Source organism: Oncorhynchus clarkii, chromosome 18 (assembly GCF_045791955.1).
Source record: "Oncorhynchus clarkii lewisi isolate Uvic-CL-2024 chromosome 18, UVic_Ocla_1.0, whole genome shotgun sequence".
Lineage (NCBI taxonomy): Eukaryota > Metazoa > Chordata > Actinopteri > Salmoniformes > Salmonidae > Oncorhynchus > Oncorhynchus clarkii.
The window spans coordinates 18,675,775-18,700,416 of record NC_092164.1 but is presented as its reverse complement, the minus strand read 5'-3'; the positions used below and the strand labels follow the sequence as shown (position 1 = coordinate 18,700,416).

The window sequence follows — 24,642 nt, the reverse complement described above, 5'->3', positions numbered from 1 at the left end:
TGGTACTGGGCCGTACGCACTACCCTCTGTAGTGCCTTGCGGTCGGAGGCCGGCAGTTGCCAAACCAGGCAGTGATGCAACCCGTCAGGATGCTCTCGATGGTGCAGCTGTGGAAACTTTTGAGTATCTGAGGATCCATGCCAAATCTTTTCTGTCTCCTGAGGGGGAGAAGGTTTTGTCGTGCCCTCTTCACGACTGTCTTGGTGTGCTTGGACCATGTTAGTTTGTTGGTGATGTGTACACAATAGAAACTACACCTCTGTCGCTCCTCCGTTCCTACAGGCTGAATTCCAAGCTGTGCGTCCATCCTTTTAGTAATGAATCCTCCCATATCATTACTTTCTGCCAATTCAAGCAGTCCAAGGGAGGGTTTGACAACACACAGTCAAAATGTCCAGATTCTTATCTGAAACAGTAAAACTGACCCACCTAACGGATAACATTCCTGATACAATCCTGACCGATAACACAACCTAACGGTCGTAAATAGCCATTAGTCTAGTCAGCCTGGCCTCCAGAGAATAATCCTTATAATGGACCAATGGGAGGGCTGTAAATCACAGTGTGGCGCAGCTGTATGACCTTTGGGGTGAAGAGGACACAGGGTCAAGACATAGGCGGTTGTTATGCAACTGCACATTTGCATTTCGGTGGAAAACAAACATCCACATCTGATTGAATGTTCAGGTCACATGGCTGGCTTGAATTGCACCATTCAACACTGGAACATATTTCAGTGCCATTTCAACAGTTCCATGCTGTGCTTTTGTTATAGGAGTCAGCTGACCCCATTGTGTAGTTTCCAGGTGGTGTTGAGCATCAGCACCTTGACTCTACCACCACAGCCCACAGCCAGAGCACTGAGATCCTCTAGTCTCCACCTGCCCACTGAACCAGGAAGAGCAGTGTGTCCACAGAAAACACACCAGGTTCAGTACTTGACCTACAAAATCCAAACCTGCCACAGTAATGAGTGAGGAAGCGGGTGGAGGAGGAGAGGCAAGGGAATTGATGCAGCTCTCAACTATGTGTGTGTGAGAGTAGGGGAAAGGGAGAGAGGAGAGGAAAGAGGAGGGAGAGAGTGTGTGTATGTGTAAGAGAGCCCTCATTAACACTAAAGGATGTTGAAGAAATCCTGTTTCATGCTCTCACCATGGAGTGGCAATGGATTCCTCAAAACATAGAGAGTGAGAGAGAGAGAAGGACTTCCATGAATGGAATGATTCCAAATAGAGAATGAAAAACCCATTTTAAATCAATCTCATTTTGATGAAGTGATCTAGAGAAACACTCCATTAAGGGTTTTCCATTGGTTGGCCCGTACCAACCAGCGCTGGTTTAAGATGGAGATTTTGGATGGGGAAGTTTGGGCCCTAGCCTGCCTGGGGTTTCCCTGTGCCCCCCCACACACACACCTGTCAGGCCTATCCACAACATCCACCCTAATCAGAAACCTGTGGTGATTCACCAACACCTCTATGGTGGTGGTGGTGGGGGGGGGGGGGGGGGGGGGGGAGTCAGCTGAATAGCCATTGAAACATCCAATTTGACATGTTCTCTCCCACACGCTGCTACACATTCAGAAAGAGAGGGGAGAGGAGATGGGAGGGGACAGGGTAGCCATTGAAAGGAGAGGACACAGGATAGAGGGGCGCGAGCAAAACTGACATCCCAATGGCAACGAGAACTCCTGTGAAATCTGAACAGATCGAGGGATTCGGAGGGAGGGACCGACAGAGAAACAGACAGACAGACAGACAGAGAGAGAAACAAAGAGAGAGAGGTGCATAAAAACACTTATATTCTGAGTGCTGAGAAACTGGGTAGAACTGGCCAAACCTATTCAGCAATAAGACATCTACACAATCTAACACACGCTAGGCAGCCTAGCAATTAAGAGCGATGGGCCAATAACTTAAACGTCGCTGGTTCAAATCCCCGATCGGGCAAGGTGAAATAAATCTGCCGTTCTCACCTTGAGCAAGGCAGTTAACCCCCCCTAACAACACCTCCCCCCCGGGCGCCGATGACATGGACGTCGATTAAGGAAGCCTCTCTGATTCAGAGGGGTTGGGTTAAATGTGGAAGACATTTCAGGTTGAATGCATTCCGTTGTGCAACTGAGTAGGAGCATAAGCACACAGACTCCTGGGAGACGAGCGGTGTCTCTGTGTGTAAATATAGCAACGCACAGAGGGCATTCCTTGAAGCCGTTCACATCCAGCTCCAACCACAGCCGTGACAAGCAACGCAAAGCAAACAAAGCTGCCGATTACATGTCAAGACAGAGAGGCAGGGGAGGTGGGCAGAAGCAATGTTCTACACTAACATGGAGGAAATAGGTGGAACAGCCAGGAACAACGTTGGAGTTCAGACTGCCAGAAAGAGAGTCCAGTAGGGTTAAATAGGAGTTCTCCAGGGAAAATGACTTCTATTTAAACTAAACACTTGTCCTCTAACCCTCCTATCACATCGTGAGATGCAGCTCATTTTGAACATCATGTAAAAGGACCATAAGATTCCAGCTTTGTCATCACAGAGCAGATTTCTCCCTCCAAAACAAAAAACCCCGGCCATTTTGAAATCACTTCTAAAAACAGTGGTCTCACAGACCACAACAGCTACACCAAAACCACTGTCTCTCAGTGTATTTAACAAATGCACGCACGCTACTTGAACACTAATGACTTGCCAGTTGCATTCATGTCAACTCCTTGTATCCAGACCTTTAACATCCTCTTGGATAGAAGGAAATGTTACAGCCATTGGCCATCCAACACACAGTCCGTGGTTACTGTGTCTTACCTGGCCTGACTCTGTGCATGGCCCTGGGCTGAGAGTAGGAGTGTCCCCAGGTGGAGCGCTGGAGTCGTCCTCTTCCTTGGAGGTCTCCACCGCCATCTCCTCCATCCCCATCATCACCTCCATAGTCTCCATCAAAGCAGAGAGCGGAGAGCTCATGTCGAAACAGCTAACTTTTACACGTAACAGCGTCGCCCGGCCAGGACAGGGAGAAGCTTGGCCATGAAGATCCAGCTAGTGCATCTCTCCACGCTGAGACAACCTCTCTGCCTCCACCGCTACCCTGCTGCAGCCTCACCACTAGATCTCCATCACCCCATCACGCCCCGAGAGAGATTCCTCTGTATGGGCTGTGTGTCTCTGGGTTTAATGTACAGGCTATGAAAAGCAACACACACACACACAGAGAGAGACATCACATGGGATGTCCTAATAGCAGCAAGATATGGGGGGGGGGGGGGTGAAAGGGCCAGTGGAGGATGAAGGGGGGGGGGGGTAAATTAAACAAGCAGCTGTGCCCCTCAGAGAGACAGCAAACAAAATAACAAACCAATTAGGCTCAGAGGGCTCCTGCCTGCCACCCCCATACCCCCCCATCCCATCTTTAAACGCTATTTTTCTATTCCTTCACTTCCCTGGGGCAACTTCTCTCATTCTGTCCCGCTCTGTCTCTCTCCGCTCATCCTTGCCTGCTCCAGTGAAAACCACTCTCCGTCCATTCCTTCTGAGCCACTGAGCATTACGGTGACAGTGTCACGACTTGCGGCCAATAGCGAAGGGCCTGACAAGGGACCTGGGCGGTCCGGGCCAGCCAATGAACACACGGTGACGACGACAGTCTTTGTACGGATTAACTGTTCATAGACATTGGATTGCAGGCTTATAGCAGCCTCTATGGAGGATGACAAAACAACCAGTCACACCACCGCTAGAAGATGCCTTGCTACTAAAAGATGGAGATGTCATAAAAAAATAAAAAAAGATTCATAGATACTCTACAGATTCAAGTAAAACGCAGATCTCAAAAAAGGACTGGAGTGGACACAGTAACTCACTTCCTGTGTGAAGAAGCGCCTTCATCGACCACTTGTCTCCTGCATAGACCTAGAATTCGCCTCAACCCCAGGACAACCGTGGCAGAGCAAGGAACTCACCTCAACCCCAGGACAACCGTGGCAGAGCAAGGAACTCGCCTCAACCCCAGGACAACCGTGGCAGAGCAAGGAACTCGCCTCAACCCCAGGACAACCGTGGCAGAGCAAGGAACTCGCCTCAACCCCAGGACAACCGTGGCAGAGCAAGGAACTTGCCTCAACCCCAGGACAACCGTGGCAGAGCAAGGAACTCGCCTCAACCCCAGGACAACCGTGGCAGAGCAAGGAACTTCCAAGAACATCAAAAACACAGAAACATGGAATCATTTTGTTAGAGAGACCTCAACTAGTGGAGAAGCAGAGGCTCAACATGGGGTTAGGAGAAGACATGAGAACAAGCCCTGCGCCACATCCAAGGTCCCGAAATCGCTACTACTGTACCACATCCCCAACACCGAAGTACATGCACTCCGCCTAGAAATACAGTGTAGTCGTGTTGGTACCTCTTTACCATCTGAGAGGACAGGCGCTGCTGTAATTGGGCAGAATTAAGCTGGAGGGAGAGGAGGGGGGGTAGACAGGGGTGGGGAGGTACAGTAGTGAGGTGCTTGTTATGGGGCTGGGGGATCAGAGCCTGGCAGAGTTTGGTTTGATGTCTGATTGGCACTGCCTCCATTCTGAGGGACTGGCAGGAACTACATCTGCCCCCTTTGGCTTTCGCCTGCAGTAAATGACACGACGACCAATTGGCAGCCCCAAAAAATAAATGTCCCACTCCTTTAAGCCAGATTCTTATTCACTTCAATGCCGAGGTTAGGTAGTACACGATCATCACACAGACGTGAACATGTGCAGCAACCTGTGTAATATGCCTTTACAAACCAGAATTAGCCTACATGACACAAACAAGCTTTGAGCTGGAGGCCTGGAATGAGTCACACACAGAGGCGCACACAAACACAGTGTCAAATTGTTGGGTTCTATAAGACTTCTGACTTCATTGACATCCCGTGAACTATAAATAAAGTTAGATCCACTTTCTCTTTTCAAACAGCTGTCTGTGTCAGCAGGAGAGGTGGGAGGTGGAGGGTTGTTCATTCTCAAAGAATGCTTCCTGGCTTTTATTTACATATATAAATATATCATGTTTCTCCTGGGTGCCACTTCACATAATGGTAGAGCAGTGAGGACCTAGAGTGCATTCCTCAGCTGCACAACTCACAGCTGCACAACTCTGTTATGCCAGAGACGAGTACTTCAGAAGTCCCCATTCCACATCTACAATCTACCGTTACAACACTGATATAATGTATCATAAATACACATGAGTAGTCGAGACGAATAGGGACCGCTACTGTTCTCTCGACTGGAGAGGGTTGAGCATTAGCGCACTAGCATAGCCTGGAGGCTGGAGCTGTGGACTGGTTCCCTCAATGGCAGCCGTTCAATATAGTAGCAAACAGCTCTGTTCAAACTTCACTGCAGAATCACCAAGAACTGCACACTCATAAAACTGTCAAGACAAAATGATGAGAAAAAAATGGAGCATACTGAGACCAACGACCTGATTTGCCAATTCAAATTCTGTACCCAAACGCACAATGACAAACAAAGTATAGCTTACAGTATGAAGTATTTACTCAGTGTCACACAACAAGTTTTCCCTGACAAGCTCAACAGCAAACAACCCGAAACACACACACACACACACACACACACAAGCACCCTGACAAAAAACAATTCATTCTGGAGAGCTGGTTATAGCAGAGTAAGAGAGGGCCACAGCTTGCTGAGGGCTGGCACCCTCCTGACAAACACAAGCCCCTGCATCTGGGCTCACACACCGTGTCAAAGACACCGCACAGTACACACACAGTGTCAAAACACAGAAAATACTCACACATACACAGCGCTACAGCCAAACCCCAGACACACACACTAATCAATTACACAAGATGAAAAGCATGTGAGTATGTCTGGATAGATATTTCCAGGAAATATGCCTCCAGAGTCAAAATGACGGTCCAATGCATCGTTAAGACGTTGTGCAGCCGGCCACATGTGAATGTCTGTACTTGGGATGTGCACGGTTACTATATACGAAAATACCCGAACGGATGTTAGTCATCAAACACTTGAATATGGGTATTCATTTCAGCAGGCAAAAAATGATTATAGGCCTATTTTAACACTGAAAAAAGCTTTCTAAATTAAATTAAAATATCCATGTGATGTGACATTGTTGTTGTGACACGTGATGTGACATTGTATTTGTCTAATGACTATTTAATAAAACAAACTTTTCAATGTAGTTTATGGTGCGACCCATAAAAAGACCGGTAGCCATCCGGTGCCTTCAGGTATGTAGCTTGTTTGTTTATGCCTTTCACTAATGCAATGCAAGATGGAATACAATTACAGAAGTAAAAGCTAGCCAAATGTGAAGTAGTCGGCTACAACGAACTACCAACAGGTAGCCTGTTGTTTTATCTGAATGGGGTTGGGGGGGAAAGTGCATCATGTGGCCTCAAATAGCTTAGCTAGCTTCGCTAGGCTACTCAAGTCAAGATAGATATGGGATGGTTGCTACAGGTTAGCTAGCATTGGCTGTAGCATAGTTGCATTGGCTACTGCTCTTCCCCCCCAGGGCATATACACCCATCAGCATTACCGCAGGGAGTTTACCGCAAAGGAGTTTGCCAAGTGGGTCAGTAAGGGTTAGTGTCATGGTGAGAGAAGGGCTGGTAGTGGTAGTGTTGCTCTGCGCTATACTCTACTGTAGTGAACATAGAATTTGCACGTGGACGGCAAAATCTGTGTATAAGCCAACACATCTGGATCTGTCCAACGGTCTGTCTTGCTGTTAACATCTAATTTTATATCCCTCCCTCCCTCCCTCTCTTCAAGGGCCAGGCAGACCTAGCACTCAAAGCCCACTTCCAGCAGTACTTTATCAGCCAAAGCCTGAAACCCGTAAAGCCAAGATGCCTAGTGTTTAACACCAGAGACTATGTGCACTAGCTGTACAACACAAAAAAAGGGACATAAACACACTGTGTGTGATCTGAAAGCCTCAAACAGGCCTGTGAAGTCTTCAGCTCAACCAGAAAGGCACAGGGCTTGTCCGGACCGGCTGGTGGATAGATTGACTTGCTCCCACGATTGGATTTATACATGTGCATTTGATGCATTCATTTGTATTACAAAGAAGTTGTTTACCATAAATCCAACTACAAGCACGGATAAACAGCCACGTGAGCTGAGCTGTCCACCGACGCATACTGTATGTGCCCGTGCCTTTCTGATTAAATTACCATCATAATGAGGCATTGCACAATAAATACAAATCAGGGTAATAAAACATAGGAATATAGAAATGTAAAAGTTAAGGAGTTGTCATGTGAGGGAAAAAAAGGCCAAGTTCATATTTGGAGGGTTTCTAGCAATGTGTTTTTTTGCCTGTCTGGGCTGTGTGGGCTGTCTGGGCTGTGTGGGCTGTCTGGGCTGTGTGGGCTGTGTGAGCAGGGATTGGCCTACCTGGACCTCCTCCCCCAGTACAGACGAGTCTCCCAGCAGCGGTTCTGCTGGTGGTGCGTTGATGGTGACAGACTTCTCCGAGCGGCTGCCATCCTTGCTGCGTGACTTGTGGTGGTCGCGGCTGCGCTCCCTGAGAAATAACGACAGGTACGGGGTTACCATGACAACCAGCAGACCAGAGGAGAGGATAGGAAGAGTGCATGTCGGCGTGGCGAATAGCAACGGACTGCCACAGGCGGGATTTCCAGTACGAGCCTCATGTTATTTCTCTCTCTTTGATTTTCATTCTCTCTTTTATTCCATAGCATCAGCAACAACAGGGTTATAGGAGTCTTCATAATCCTGCTGGCTTTTACTTAGAATGTCTTTAATGAGTATTCTCTCACAGTGAACGTATGCAGGGGCTTAGGTGAAAACTCAGACGCTGTTTGAGTCAGAAAATAGGACTATGGGACCAGGGGAATAGAGGACCAGGGGAATAGAGGACTAGAGGACCAGGGGAATAGAGGACTAGGGGACCAGGGGAATAGAGGACTAGGGGACCAGGGGAATAGAGGACTAGGGGACCAGGGGAATAGAGGACTTGGGGACCAGGGGAATAGAGGACTTGGGGACCAGGGGAATAGAGGACTTGGGGACCAGGGGAATAGAGGACTTGGGGACCAGGGGAATAGAGGACTAGGGGACCAGGGGAATAGAGGACTAGGGGACCAGGGGAATAGAGGACTAGGGGACCAGGGGACTAGAGGACTTGGGGACCAGGGGAATAGAGGACTTGGGGACCAGGGGAATAGAGGACAAGGGGAATGGAGTACCATTAATTTAAATTTAACCCTTATTTTACCAGGTAAATTGACTGAGAACACATTCTCATTTACAGCAACGACCTGGGGAATAGTTACAGAGGACGGGGTGATGAAGGAGCAAATAGGAAACTGGCAATGATTAGGTGGCCATGATGGTATGAGAGACAGATTGGGAATTTAGCCAGGATACCGGGGTTAACACCCCTACTCTTACAATAAGAGCCATGGGATCTTTAGTAACCGCAGAGAGTCAGGACACCCGTTTAACGTCCCATCCGAAAGACAGCACCCTACACAGGGCAATGTCCACAATCACTTCCCTGGGTTATTGGGATAAAACATTTTTTGACCAGAGAAAAGAGTACCTCCTACTGGCCCTCCAACACCACTTCCGGCAGCATCTGGTCTCCCAGACAGGGATCGACCAGGACCAACCCTGCTGAGGCAAGCCAGCAGTGGGAGACTAGGGGACAAGGGAAGTAGAGGACTAGGGGATCAGGCCTTTACCTACTGATGAGTCTAAAGGTGGCAAAGCATTCTTTATTCCACTCCTTGCCTCCCTCATGACCCAACTACCAACCAAACCGCTGTGAACTCGCCTCTACTTCACCTCACTTCCTCCCACGTTAAAATCTCCCCCGCGAGGGCCATTAGTGGATCCGACCCCGGCACTGACCCTCTTCACCTCCCCACTCCCCAGATCCTGTGTGGGAGTGAGTGACAGACAGGGTTTCTCCATCCAGCCATATACAGTACAACACATGGCACTGTGCCCACTGCAGCTCCATCTGCTCTACTACCCCGGACACTGCGGAGGCTCATCGCCCTCCCAGCCTCCACTAATCTGATCTCGTCAATCCCATTCTATTTCCAATTGCCCTCAGCCATGGTACTGTACTGTAGCTAGATACTCAATGTCTGGTCTGTTAGAGGGATAGCCATGGTACTGTACTGTACAGTAGCTAGATACTCATGGTCTGGTCTGTTAGAGGGATAGCCATGGTACTGTACTGTACAGTAGCTAGATACTCATGGTCTGGTCTGTTAGAGGGATAGCCATGGTACTGTACTGTACAGTAGCTAGATACAGTACTTTCCGGTCTGTTACAGAGGGACAGCGTGAGAATAGAAGAGAGATGAGGAGCGAGAGAGAGAAACAGGATAGTGTGGAGATAACAGGACAGGCTCGGTCTGATCTAATTTATCGCAGAGGGATTATGGGGGAAACAAACAAGTTGCAGAATGAAAACGTGTTGTACGTCTTTATTAAAAATTCCAGAAATTGCAAATGCTAGACAACATGGGCTGAATTACAACCGGAGTGCCATCCAGGGACATCAACAAACAACTTATGGGAAAATCATGATTTAAAACTGGCGCAAACCTCTAGCTGTGATGAAGACCAAGCACAGTTCAAGATATTGCTGCCATTTTTCTTTTGACCCTAAATGTTCATTTCTTGTCCTCTGAGCATATCTCCGTGTAAGGAGTCTTTTGTGAAGACCATAAAAGTGATGTATCGAGTGTAACAAATGACATTTCCTCTAAATGGGGTGGCTTTTCCTGTATCTCTCTTTCACTGCAGGCAGTAACGTGGCCACCTCAGTCTCAGTGCTGGCATAGGACCCTGGTGTGTCCCAGTATGCCTTGTTTAGGGATGTTCAAATCCTTTAGAATACCTCACGTTGTCATATCAGATTCACTTTTTTGGGTGCGTAGCACTGTAGATATGCATTCCTTATGCATTAGGATAAATGCCACAAACAAAATGGTTCAATAGGTGTTACTGGCACATTTTACCCATCTGTTACGGAACATAGGCATGGATTTGGTTGTGAGAGTTGGATGCCAGGACATGAAAGAGCACTATGCACTTTTCTTAAGCTTGCAATGTGGATATTCAATGACATAGACACTATTGATCTCATAGATCCATTATTGATTGACCTAAAGCAATCAAAACAGCAATCAGTTTCAACTAAATAGACGAGTCACACTTCAGAGTGCCGCTGAAGCATTCAGCATAGGTAAAAGTGGTTGAAGGATCAACGCTGATTGGACAGCCCATCAGGATATCCTGACGTTAGGCTCATCGGGGGAATTGGTGTGATTGGCTGCTATGGAAGTAATGGACCTCTATAGAAGCCAATGTGCTGTGGTAGAGAGGTGAACACATCGGTTTCCTGCCTCTATTCTGGGTTTTTCCCTTTTTGATCAGGACACGGTTTCCTATTGAAAATGACCGCAGCCAGCTTCCACAAACTCAGATGAACAATATCAGAAAAATAGAATAATGCAACATGCAAAGATAAATTGGAACAGGATTAGAATTCTTAATAAACATATTTCTTCACTGGGGGCTGGGAAATCTGAAGAGTCAGTCATAGTGGATTGGCATTCTCCGCCATTCATTTTCACTGGGGACTCCCAGAGAGGACATTGACTTACATTACTTCCAGCACTGCATGGTACTCCAGAAATAACAGGAGAGGCACCAAGAGACATTCAGAACTAATACATTGAATCTAGAAGGAAGCGGAGATCGAAGTAATCCTTAAATAAATTATGGATATCATTACTAGTGCTACAATTAGTCCAGCGAGGAGCATGATCATCATTCACACTGACAGTGATTAGTAACTGGAGGAGCCCTATTGGGAGATAGCTGGTGAGGAGAGAGGGTGGGGGGACTTATTACAGTACTCATACTTACAGTACTCATTAATATGGTATGGTACTGTACTGCTGCACAGGCCAGGGTTGGGTAGAGGGTTATACTACAAAGCAGGATCAAGGAGTTAGCCTGCTAACTTGCTTAAATATGATGGAAATACATTTTTGGAAAGATAAGCTTGAAATGGGCATGGTCTGCTTAACTCAACAACCAAAAACTCATATCTAAGTTTAGCTCCATGAACAAGAAAATAACTAGCTGTTTCTGCTTGTTTATCAAAGTTAGCTGGCTTACTCATTGATACTCATTTGTGGTATACCCCTCCAGCCAATAGGGGTTGTAAGTCACATCGGGGTAGGCTCAGTTAAGCTGTTTATCCGGGAGTCGATGTAAAGATTGGATGACTCATATACGGGTACGTCTGGAGGCAGCTGCTTATGACTGGTGTGATTGTTTAAAATCACAATGTAGGACGTAGGATGAAGGAGAGAGTCTCAAGCACCCTTTTTATATCCCAGCCTGCCTTTCAGAAACAGACTTCAGGAAAGCAGAAAGTAGCTTGTGGGCAAATCAATGTGCAACTCTTCCTCCTCCTGCATCATTAGCACACAACGCCAGCCAGCCTCATTGCTATTCTACAGCCCTCCTCTGGTATCATTTGATTAAAAAGGAATTTGACTTCCAGAGTGGCTTCCTAAAGCAGATGTGGCTTTTAGATGGAGGATGGAAGCCTGGCAACCTACGGCAGCGCCAAACCTGGGAGCGATTTCCACCGCAACACCCGCAGCTAAGTCTGACACTGTCTGTGCACCCCCTCTCACTGACACAGAGGGCTGTGGGAAACAAAGCCGATTTGCACCTCCTCCGCCAAGAGTCTGTCTGTGGATGAATTTGCTCGCTTTCCGCATGGCTGGCCAGTCAAACCACACACACACCTGTGTAAAACAGGCACCGTGTCAACGGCGGAGCTCAGAGCCCAAGAAACTCGGTACTCACTGCCAGTGTCAGCTAACGGGAGGATGACGAGGAGCCAAATACATAACCACACTCTCAGAATAATCATATTACAGGGAGAGAGAGAGGCCGTTTTCACTTCACCTTGAGAGAGTGGCTGTAGTCAATGACACTGGCAGCTCTGCTCACTCTGTGTAACTGTAACAAGGAAGGGGGGGGGGGGGGGTGAACAGGCAAAGAGGTGTGGCTGTGGCAGATAAACTAACAAAGGTCATTTACTCAACCCTAAATCAACACAGCCAAGGTCTCTATAGCTTCAAGCCTGGACATAGCACGTTCATTTGCCCATCCCTCATAGTGACGGGGAGAATCCATGGCGGCAGCATTGCTCAATGACATTTCTCCACACAGTGTTGAGCCAGAGAGAGAGGCCCAGGGAGCAGTGTGTGATAGGGGCCGTGGTGAGGCCAGACTGTTGGCTAGGATTAGCTCCATTATCAGGTGACAGGGTACACACTGTATGACATGTACCAGTGTTTCCCCTATAGCATTAATCAGGCAAGGTGGGTGCCTCTCCTTGACCTGCTCTGTAGACCCCTGACTAAAATAAATGTAGTTTCAGTTGGAAAGTTCAAAAGCAGCATGTGGGTAAGGGGGTATTTTCACTCCACTTGGCTTTTCCCATTAGCATCAACTCTAATCAGAAAGTTCCAGAAATAGGGTGTCTCCCTAAAATGTGGCCTGCCTCAGAAAGGGGAACAGTTTGGGGAACCATAACACCCCAAGCAGCAAAGGGATTAAAAGTTTGGCATGAGATAGTGAATTGAATAAATTACAACGTGTTAATCGAGTGTGCCGCCATATAATTGGAGTCCTACCAATCAAAAAGAGCCAATTTTCCACATGACTGACTACCAATGTGAGACTCACTAGTCAATGATCATTGGCACGCTCCACAGCCACAGAAGAAGAGCCCCTCTAGAGAAGAGAAAGAAGCCTCAGAAGTTACCGACGTCACTCAACGCCACGTTGCGGCGGATGCTGAAAGGCAGGTGATCTTGGTCTGGGAGAATCGTCAATAGGTAGCAAACTACTCTGATGTCCTTAAAAAGACCAAGCGCCACTGTCTACAGAGGCACAGTGGCTTACAATGGGGACTGACTGGGTTCCCTGTGTATAAATCGCGCTAGAGACGACACCACAAAAACAGCAGCACGAGGCAGTGATCCAGAGTCAGTGGGAGAGACGTTTGACACGGTACAGGATCACGCAGCTTGAGCCATGGTAATACCTTGGAAGTTCATTCTCTGGTATCTTTTTAGCTTTAGTTGTGTACCAAGGCCAGACATGGGATCTCAGAGAGGCACACAGCTGTTTACACAGCTGTTTACACGTGCGTGTGTGTGTGTGTGTGTGTGTGTGTGTGTGTGTGTGTGTCCATCCATGTCTGGCACAGATGCAATTAGACAATGGCAATCCAAAGCCTCTTCATGCATGGCACCCGTCAGAGTAAAAGGATTATACTTCAGAGGAGACAGGGGGTTTTCAAAGCCAAGCGTTTCTCTTTTGTCTATTGAATTAGAGGCCAGCCAGTGGCCTTAGCATAGTGGGAGAGGAGAGAGTGGAAAGGAGTTTGGCAAGGAGGCCCTGTACCGCCTCTCCAATTTGCCATCACTCACTTCCTGCATCCCAAACAGCACACTAAACCTTAAATAGTGCTCTACTTTTGAACAAAGCCCTGTGGGCCCTGGGGGTCCTGGCCAGAAACAGTGCACTATATAGGGAATAGGGTGATCTTTAGGACACAGTCACTCTCTTCAGTTACAGATACAGGAAGAGAGGTGATTGGGTGGGAAAGTGAGTTCCACTCACCCACCTCCAACCCCACTTTAATTTACAAAAGTGTCCCCAGTTTTCGTTGCCTAGCTTCAGACTACACGGTCAAATTTCCCCCCGGGAGAACGTGAGAGGAGAGCTGGGGCAGGGGAGCGGAGAGGCCTCTCCATCCAGTGATACGCCTGCCCAAATCTATCCCAAGGGAGTGGTGGTGACATCACTGGAGAGAGGGAGCGAGGGAAGAGGTCAAGTGGAGATTAACGAGGGCAGCTGCTGGCTTTTCAACACGTCTGGGGCTTGCGAGCAAGGGATCGGCGACTGACTGAAGCTGAGTGGGGTCTGACGCGGGAGAGACGAGAGAGCATAGAGAGAAAGAAAAAGAGAGAGAGGGATAGAAAGCACACCAGAGGTTTCAGGGGGTCCCACCAGATTCAGTCGTAGAGGGATCCTTTCACCCTGGGTAACTGGTCCCAGAGAGAGAGAGGGAAGGAAGAGGGAGAGAGAGAGAGAGAGATGTGCAGGCTGGATAAAGGAGGGGCTGTGTGGAACAGGAGCCCCTTGCTTGTGGCCCTCTGTATCAGCTGAGCCATCAGTCAGGCCTCTTCAGCACCTGTCCCCCTCTCCCTTCCTGAGCCTGTCAGACACTGCTATTCCACTAATGACAGACAAATAACCCCACACTGCCCTGTGGTGGACAGATGGAGGGAGGGGAAAGAGGGGATAGCGACCGAGTGGAATGAAGGAGAGAAAGAGAGGAAACAGAGAGAACAGGGTAGAAAAGGAGGGACGAGGAAGAGAGCAATTTATTAGAGGTTTCGCGACTGTCTATCCTTCAAACTAGAGAGGGTATGAACGTCAATAACTTCCTCTTACCCATGTCTGTGGGATCCCCGGGAGCGACCAGAGTAGTACGAGTACCCTGAGTAGGTGGACTCCGTGTCCATGGCGACGAGGTCCTTCCTCCCGGGCAATTGGCCAAGGGCCTCACGGAGGTTGCTGGGCTTTGCCGCAGGCAGACACAGCGGGAGCTTGTGGGCAGTCTTGTCCGGTGGGAGGCGGAGCTCGCTCAGGAGATTGGCAGAGGCTGCAAGCTGTCGGGTGTCAATCTTGAAAGCAACCCTGGGGATTCCCGACTAGGAAACATCAACCTGGGGAGGAGACAGAGACAGCCAGGTCTGGTCAGAGGACAGAAGTGGTGGTCTGCTATAGCCCAGTTGATACTGAAAGACAAGAATGTGTGTTGCAGATAGATCTGGACAGCTGGGATCTCTGCACATAGCTTCCACTTCACCTTTTTCTCTGGAATTAACATTCCAGGAGATAAATATGAGAAAAACACAACCGCTTCACTAAAGCAGCATTTGACATTCCCATTAGGCAGGATGGGGAAATCATTATTTTAATGAAGATTGTGTGGGAGGGATCGCATACACACACACCAATTGAAGCTTGACACAGGAGAGATTTGAAACCATTGGACTAGTTTCTGTTGATTCTAATATAAAGGTAAATTGTGAAAGGCTCTTCTTACGTCTAACCTCCTTGACAACCCAAACCTACAGTAGTTCACAGAGAGTGTAAGCACTAAGCACACCCACAAACAACAGAACAGCAGCAGACCTAGCTATGAATCCCTCCCTCAACGAAATAAATCTTTCCACAGACAGACTGGCCTATGAGAAGAGAGATTGAATTGGAATGTTGTGCAGAGCATGCAGGTCTACGTCTGGAGCTTCAACAAAACAATGGTCGGATGCAGAGCAACAAACCCATTTCCCTCGCCGACCCCGGTCTCACCCCCCCGCCATCTCCAGAGGGAAATCTGGCAGTGACCAGCTCCAGCAGCGAGGCCCCTCTCTCCCAGCATTCCACTAGCGTGACATCATCACACAGACAAAGTGCTCCAGGTAAAACAGTGTTTGGTTATCACATTATTAAACCAAGAAGCTTTCAGAGGGGAATTGAGACAACCAGCCAACAACACACAAACAGATACCGTAAAATATCCAATTTAGCTTTAGGCCTATATTCTGTGTTTTAGTCTCTAATCTTGGAAACATTCTTTCCCAAGAGGATCAATCTCCCAGAAAAATGCTAAAGGCTGTGTGGATGCAGAGGAGGGCCGTAACTTAAACATCAAGCCGATTTCAATATCAAAGGGAGAATTTTTGTATTTTTTTTTTTACTCCCCACTAATTCCATACCATTAGTTCTACTCCTAGACCCGGCTAAAGACTTTACAGCATTCTCTAGGAGACGCAGGTCTGATAAGAGCGTTTATTGGGTGCCCTTGATTTGACTACATGTACAGGAGGATATGATGTAAGAGTTGTTCTTAAATGACCGAAGGGAAGAGGGAACAGAAGTGAAAAGGGCAGAAACAGACGTAGTGAAACAACAGGGATTACGATTAGGCACATGGCTGAGTAACAACGCCTGGGGAAACAGAGAGAGCCATGTGAGCAGGGAGAGCTGGGGACAGACGCGCGCGCACGCACACACACACACACACACACACGCACGCACACGCACGCACACGCACACACACACACACACACGACAGGTAAACCATCGAGAAGGTAGACAGAGAGCCTCTAACAGCTGGAGGTAACGGGACAGGAAGGTGAACGGAGCACGCTACATAAAGTCACACGCATCAATGCAATATGGCAGAAGAGCTGATAAGCCAAGCTTGCAACGTACACTTCTCAACAGCGCCAGCATCATTCATCGTACAACACTAAAAGATTCCATTTTGACCTAGAACCATCCAATCACATTTAAAGAAGAATTCAATGAAAATGTAGCATTTCAGAAAGGAACGTTGACAAAGTGATAACATATGTTGTATTGTAACACAGGTGATAAATAATGTATACAGCACAGGAGGCTGGTGGCACCTTATTTGGGGCGGACAGGCTGGTGCTAGCGATTGGAGCAGAATCAGTGGAATCGTATCAAAAACATGGTTTCCAGGTGTTTGATGCCATTCCATTTGCCCCATTCTGGACATTATAATGAGCCGCCCTACTCTGGTATACAGCTGGCTTGTATTGGGCCAAAATCCCTAGTGAAATCTTCAATGTAAACAAGGATCTGAAGGAGAGAGGTTAAAGTGAACATTGTTGAATTTACGAACATATCCCAGAAACGAGCACACTCACTGGAGTGTACACTTAAAGCATGCCAACTCCCATGACCCCTTGCAGCAGAGGAAATCCACTCTAACTGACCCAGATCTGTTGTGAAATTAACCAGAGTGCTACAGTCACCACTCTCCGTCTCCTCCACAGTCACCACTCTCCGTCTCCTCCACAGTCACCACTCTCCTCCACAGTCACCACTCTCCGTCTCCTCCACAGTCACCACTCTCCTCCACAGTCACCACTCTCCTCCACAGTCACCACTCTCCTCCACAGTCACCACTCTCCTCCACAGTCACCACTCTCCTCCACAGTCACCACTCTCCGTCTCCTCCACAGTCACCACTCTCCGTCTCCTCCACAGTCACCACTCTCCGTCTCCTCCACAGTCACCACTCTCCGTCTCCTCCACAGTCACCACTCTCCGTCTCCTCCACAGTCACCACTCTCCGTCTCCTCCACAGTCACCACTCTCCGTCTCCTCCACAGTCACCACTCTCCGTCTCCTCCACAGTCACCACTCTCCGTCTCCTCCACAGTCACCACTCTCCGTCTCCTCCACAGTCACATCCTGCTGTCCTGACGTGTTTGGAGTTAGCAGTATGCGTGCTCATTCAAACACTTTTGGACTATCACAAGTGTAACAGTTTTGCTTCTGTTCCTCTCCTCGCCCCTACCTGGGCTCGAACCAGGGACCCTCTGCACACCCTCTGCACACACCGACAACTGCCTCCCACAAAGCATTGTTACCTATGGCTCCATTACCTATGGCCACGGCCCTTGAAGAGCAAAGGAAACAACTACTTCAAGGTCTCAGAGCTAGTGATTGAAACGCTATTAGCACGCACCCCGCTAACTAGCTAGCCGGTTACACAAGCAAAGCGCACTTCTGCACACATTAAACATGTTGATTAACTACCGCAGCAGTCACAACTGAAGCCATGGGAAGTAGAGCGGGGCTCGAACTCTCCCTTGGGGCACTCTCTCTGTTTTCATAACCACATTTGTTCCAGTCGTTTCACTGAAAAGAACTGCTCATCCAAGATACTGCCCCGTGCCATCTTATCTGACACTTAGAAAGGAAAACTAGAGAAATACTAGAAACTAGTAGCACTTGGGGTGAATGTAAACAGTGACCCATATAGTTAGTGTGTGTGTGTGTGTGTGTGTGTGTGTGTGTGTGTGTGTGTGTGTGTGTGTGTGTGTGTGTGTGTGTTTGCACATGGGGATTGAGAAAGCTAGTTCTATCAAACAAAGTCTGGATATTTTGACAGCACTCTTGCTGACACACTTTTAAACGTCTGAATCATCGGAGGGAATACTGAACAACATGATGACAAACCTCTCTAAGGCTGTTTTATTCTACGGAAGAGCCAGCTGCCAGCTCAGTCAATGTGCCAGTTCGGCAATCAAAATAGTTCTGGTGCTGCTTTTAGACAGGTAGCACAATTCTGATCTTTATTTCACTAATTGACCAATCAGATCAGCACTGAAATATTTGATGTGATTGGTCAAAAGACCAGGCAGAAAAATCCAGACTCTGGCCAGGGTAAGGCAGAGCTACAGACACTCTGGCCAGAGTAAGGCAGGGCTACAGACACTCTGGCCAGAGTAAGGCAGGGCTACAGACACTCTGGCCAGAGTAAGGCAGGGCTACAGACACTCTGGCCAGAGTAAGGCAGGGCTACAGACACTCTGGCCAGAGTAAAGCAGGGCTACAGACACTCTGGCCAGAGTAAAGCAGGGCTACAGACACTCTTGCCAGAGTAAGGCAGGGCTACAGACACTCTGGCCAGAGTAAGGCAGGGCTACAGACACTCTGGCCAGAGTAAGGCAGGGCTACAGACACTCTGGCCAGAGTAAGGCAGGGCTACAGACACTCTGGCCAGAGTAAGGCAGGGCTACAGACACTCTGGCCAGAGTAAGGCAGGGCTATAGACACTCTGGCCAGAGTAAGGCAGGGCTACAGACACTTTGGCCAGAGTAAGGCAGAGGGCCTGGGTTGAGGACTACAGACAGACTATAGACACTCCAACCAGGGTAAAGGTACTGCTACAGGAGCACAGACAGAGCCCAGACAGAGCCCAGACAGAGCCCAGACAGAGCCCAGACAGAGCCCAGACAGAGCCCAGACAGAGCCCAGACAGAGCAAATAAGGCTGGTTCTGCAGAGAGCATCACAGAGGCATTTCCATCTCCCGTGCTAATCCTTTTAAGAATGAGGGATGAAAGGGATTAACAGGGTGAAAAAGATGGGGTCGAGGTCCCTGCCAGGATGGGGGTCAGAGAGAGAATACCACAATCACCTGGCCAGTCACCACCTGCCCAAAAGCCCAGCTAAGCTGCTTTGTCAACGAATTTGGCCAAACTGGGTTTCAATTGAAGATGTTGGTGACTGAAGGCAGCTTTAAGGGCTGTCTTCAACAGATCTATAAGGGAAACACTAATCTGGTCCCTGGTCTTTACTTAGAGTGGTGCCAGTGGCCGTGCAGCACTAAAGCTGAAGACACTGTGCCCCCCCCCCCCACACACACACACTACTTAGGGAAGCCGTCAGGTTATCCGCGGCAGCCGAAGCCAGCAGCGTTTGCCTGCCTCTGATTTGGTCTACGGCGGGACAAGCTGGCGTTTGCCTGCCAATGAGAGCCTCCTTGTTAATCTTCCTCCATTCAGCCGCTCTCTTCCTGTTTACACTGGATAAACATCCTCTCACTATGAAGGACCACACCCTCAGAGAGCCAAGGGAGACAGAGGCATGAGGACTGGTCTGCAAGGTAGAGACACACACAGGTGTGACTCTGGGATTCATGCTTGAGGAACTGCGGGAGTGTAAATACCCTTGAGTGAAACGCACAAGATGACAAACATGCGGTAGCACAACATCAGAGCAAAGAAACAAGAAAACAACCATCTAACCAGTCAGCTCACTAACAAAGCCGCATCAAGTGCCTGCTAACCAAATCCAAACCCAGACAGACCCTCAAGCCCCCCCCCCCCCCCCCCGGCACATCCTTCCTCCTCCAGAGCAGGCTGTCGTAACGGTCTGGTGATAACAGAGCAAACAAAACGACAACAGAACAACGCAGGAACGGTGACGTCCTGTAGCTCATTCTTTGTGAAAAAAATAATAAATTATTGCCTTTTTCATCCTTACGGTAAAAGGTAGTTTGTTCATTCATGGTTTCCACAGCGACAGTGAGTCCACAGATTGGTCTTGTAATTCCAACCAAGCTTCCGGCGCCAAAGACGGTAATCTAATCCCACTGTATATGACAGCCTAATTTACAGATCCTTCACTACTCACAGCCTTTAATAGGAGATGGGACTCTCTCCCAAACTGGGGAAGAGAAACTAGACTACTGTACTTTCCCAAAAAGACATCTTAATTCTCTCTAGTGACCGAGTCTAAGCACAAAGCTCTGCCAACCGGGGAAGGTATTCAGGAACAAAGGGGAGCCCTGACTGAAGCCGTCTCCTGCTAGCCTGTGACCAGGAAGTACAGCTGTGCGGTGTGCCTGACAGAGCCCCTCCCACACCTCACCACAACATAAGCAAAGGGCCTATTAAAAGCTCATCATCATTACCAGCCAATGATATGTCCGACCTTCATTAGCCAAAGATAGTCTCTAACCCATCTCCTCTGACAGAGTGAATAGGACAGTCGTTGCACTGGCCTGGTATTCCAGCTAGGCCATACGTATCAGAGGCAAACAGCTGTTGTGGTGGTGCGGATGTGAGGAACTAAGACCTTTTAGCTGAGACACAGAGAGGAGCGTTCAAATCACTGGAGGACAAAAGGACAACACTGACATTTGTCCAAGCAGCTCCCAACGAGACACGCCCTTCCTGTCCTGTTTGTGTTTTTCCCACATGAAACAATATTAATTGAGTATGCATGTACATATGCATACCGGTACACACACATCCCCTCATACTTCTCACTGTAAAATCTACTTGGACTCTATTAACTACAAGCTAACACAAGCGTAACGAAAGACAAGCTGAACACGGGAGAGACTTATTCAGTTAAAAGGTAACAACGTGATTCATCTGAGACGCCGGAGGGGAGTCGACCGAGGGATGAAACACGAGTCAGCGACTAAATGTGTTCTTTGGAATCACATGGTCATCGAGATGCTGTCCATGGAGCGTATGAACCCATTAATTGCATCAACATTCCAGAATGTCCCCCTCTCCCCCGGCCATTCATTAGTGTCAGAGATGCAGAGAAACAAATCGCAAAAAATGAAACCCTATTCCCTTTAGAGTGCACTACCTTTGACCAGGACACATACGGCTCTGGTCAAACGTAGTGGGCTATATAGGGAATACAGCATCCTATGTGCCCTGGTCAAAAGTATTGCACTATAAAGGGAAGAGGGTGCCATTTGGGACTCACAAGAGAGGCAGACACCACAGGTTATTAAGGCGGAGTTTAGACAGGCTGCTCTATTCTGATCTTTTTTCTTCACTAATTGGTCTTTCGACCAATCAGACCAGCTCTGAAAAAGATCTCATGTGAAACGAACTGATGCGATTGGTCAAAATACCAATTAGTCTGGTAAAAAAAATATCCTAATTGGGCTTCCTGTCTAAACACAGCCTTAGAGCCAAGAGAGACAGCTCTCATAGTACATGAGGAGCATAATAATTAAGCTGTGATTTCTCTATTCAAAATGATAAACTCAAAAACAGGAGGAGGCACTGTGTAATAAATACCTTGTTTCCAAGGTGTAGCCTGTTACTGTAATGTTGCAGCAGTGTTACAGTCCGTGTTGCAGCACTTTGGCTTCCAAACATACCGGATTAATGGATTAAAATAAGATAAGATGAAGAACCCCCTTCTTGCTGTTGTATGTACTTTGAATGTTGCACATTATCTAAGATTACGGCAAAAAGATGTCCTCTTGGACTTTTTCCAGGATGCAGCTCTGTCTCTCTGTACTTCTGTAGCAGAGCTGAGGCACTTGATTGGTGACTACTCCTTCCACCTGGTTTGCCGTCACATCTCTCTTGATCGCCGACACAAAGACCACAATGCTACACCTAAAGCTCTCACAGGGGCAGCATCCCTCCCCATCCATGTTGACGATCACTCACACGCTGTCACTCACACGAGGAGCTTATGACAGTTATCATGTCATCGGCTTTCAAATATTATCTTTGCCGACGCGAAGAGACGCACAAACGGAAACCATTTAGCCTACCAGAATGGAGAGCGCTGCAGGAGGATGACTTGTTCAAATCCCACAAGGAAACGACCTATAAATCACACTTCTCTGATGTTAGGCTCGGTGTTCAGATAAAATATATGATAATGGATCTGTGAATTATTCATGGTCAGACAGGAAGATATATCCATCTTCACAAGTGAGTGTGTTTCTCTTGTCTGAGACAAGTCAGTCATGTTTCACAACACAAAGGGAGTTTCATTGTTCAGTGTTTCCTAAGCACTACCACCAACCAACCATCCTGGTTCTTACTGCAACTAGGGGTGGGGGAGTCGAGACTGCTAGTCTGTACAATGCTCATAGCCGTGGAGTTTCAATAGAGCTGTATATTGGAGTCAACTCTATACTGAACATCTAGAGAATTTAGGTAGGTTAGCTACATCTTATTGGCACAGTCTGCAAATGATTAAACACTGAGAAAAATTGTGGGTTTGTTTATTCAACACAGATATACCATCTACTGTGGTTTGTCATGGTCTGTTCAGCTGAATTACCATACCGGTCTGTTGTATGTTTTGGGATTTTCAGGTCTGGGTGACACTCGTTGGCACTACTATGTAACATATTCCAAGTTCCGCATAGTTTAGAAGGCCCAAATGAAATGTTAGATTATTATGAATCTATTCATTTATACAACACAGTCTTGAACAATGTTTCAACAAAATCCTACCTCATTGGCGAGAAGTTCTTAAAATGGCCAGACTACATTCAGAATACAAAACACAGACAGTCCAGAAGGTTCAGGTAGCACTTTACATTACATTGTTACACCTTCACTACAGCCTGGCTAACACCAAGCATGTGGTGAAGGCAAATCATGGGAATTCTACCAAATTTATTCGGTACTCTTAACAAATGCAAAGTGCTAGTTTTCGGATTGGACTGTCATTTTCATACAACAGCATATTCAGACTGTAGTAGAGCTATACAGCTGTTTCTCTGCCCGATCCTACCTGTAAACCCAAATGGCAGACTTCCATAGGAAACTCCCTGGTCTCTGCAAGGCCTCCCGAGCCCTGCCCAGACAGTTGGTTCAACAACCAGCATATTCACAAACACTAAGGAGCAATGTTTAAGGAGAACGGTCTATGATATGAAACTGTCTGCACGAGCGTGAATGATATCAATGAGCCATTGTGCAACATTGTTTCTGGAGGCGCAACGCTGTCGCTGATGGTAACAAGGTGGCCAGACTGAACTACAAACGAATTCGGTCAACCGTGTGCAGAAAGTGGTTCAAAGTTAAGTCTGAAAGTGTGTTTGAGACTTTTGAGTTATGTTATTATTGAATCAATTGAATTGAAAAACAAGCGATTGTTGTCATTCTAGGTGTAACGCTTTAGAAAACATTAACTCCTGCTTTACATGACTTTCAAGGGTTAACTTTACACCCTACGTTGGCTGACTGCAGTCCTTTAGATTGAGGGAATTCTAAATCACCTTTTCTCTCCACATGTAGCCTACAGCTCATGTAGCGTATTAGAAAACACAAACGGTTACTCGTAGGTTGTACTGTTGTAATACAATGTAGGCCTGCCTACCTGTAAAAAAAAATAACATTTCCACCGAAGAAAAATAATTAGTAGTGTAGCTTACATCAAGCAGGAACAAGCCAACCAAACTCCCAATTTACATCGGGCTCAATCGCACTCATAAAATACACGAACAACTCCTCAACGTGGGATGCAGACGTTGGAATTCTGACTGTTTCGAGCAGGGCTACTCACCTTCACTGGAGGTAAACCATTCCAAGATGAGATTTCATCCAGAAATGTAAATTGCATATTTCTCCCTTCAAGCACACGGTACAGTCGGGAACCAGCCCGGGTTCAAGCCGTTGTACAGGGGGCAGCACTTACATGACGAGAGAAAAGGAAATGTGTAGTGCGACAATGGTGCGCTAGGGGGGAATGGTGATGACTGTGAACTGTCAAGTGATTACAGTAGGCTGTACAATGCAAATATAGTCAAATAGGATAAAACCGCGGCACCAAATGACTGGCAAAATCTTCTTCACTTGTCTGACAAGTAGGCTACAGGTGTTTGCAATTCATTTCTGAGTCAGAGTCCAGTTCACATCCACATTTCAAACCTTCAGTGAGTGTCAGGAACACCCGCAGCTCGGCTCTGTTAGGTGGATTTGTCACAAGTGGCTGAAGTGGGAAAAGTGACAGGAGAGTGCAAATAGCTTAGGGTTTGGTGCCATAGAAACCAGGCAAAGTAAAACAATATGTTGACCTCAGGTCTCCCCACTGGAAGCCCGAGGTAGGGGGAGCGGGGGGATCTATCAGATAGCCCACCTCTAACTTTGTACAATTAGTTGTGCAATTTAGTTTGTGTGTTTCTTGTTTAAAGTGCAATAGTGTAATAATCAGGGTCTCTTCTTTAGAAGTGTGTTATTCTATTTGTGTATTTGAGTGATATAGGATTTGTGCAATTTAGTTTTATTTGTGTTTTTTTGTTAGCAAATGGGTAATAGTGTAATAATTCTCTTTTTTTACTTGTATTTATATACTGCAATATGTTTCTGTTTGTCTTTGTTACTTTTTTTTATATTTATGAGTCT

The 24,642-nt window shown here is 47.4% G+C and overlaps 1 protein-coding gene across 4 annotated transcripts in view; it reads right to left on the bottom strand.

Annotated features, from left to right (window-relative positions):
* Nucleotides 1-23,962, bottom strand: part of LOC139373150 (vang-like protein 1) — a 46,473-nt gene extending 22,511 nt beyond the window's left edge. For 2 of the 4 annotated variants that reach the window (XM_071113296.1, XM_071113298.1), the window contains exons 1-3: nucleotides 23,804-23,931; nucleotides 14,577-14,851; nucleotides 7,434-7,563 (exon numbers count right to left, since the gene is read on the bottom strand). In XM_071113296.1, coding sequence (XP_070969397.1) covers nucleotides 7,434-7,563; nucleotides 14,577-14,647 — 201 coding nt within the window. In that variant the 5' untranslated portion in view covers nucleotides 14,648-14,851; nucleotides 23,804-23,931. Of the gene's footprint in view, nucleotides 1-2,805; nucleotides 3,031-7,433; nucleotides 7,564-14,576; nucleotides 14,852-23,803 lie in introns of those variants that run through there. The other 2 variants (XM_071113297.1, XM_071113299.1) reach the window with 2 other exon arrangements.
* Nucleotides 23,963-24,642: the final 680 nt, after the last annotated feature.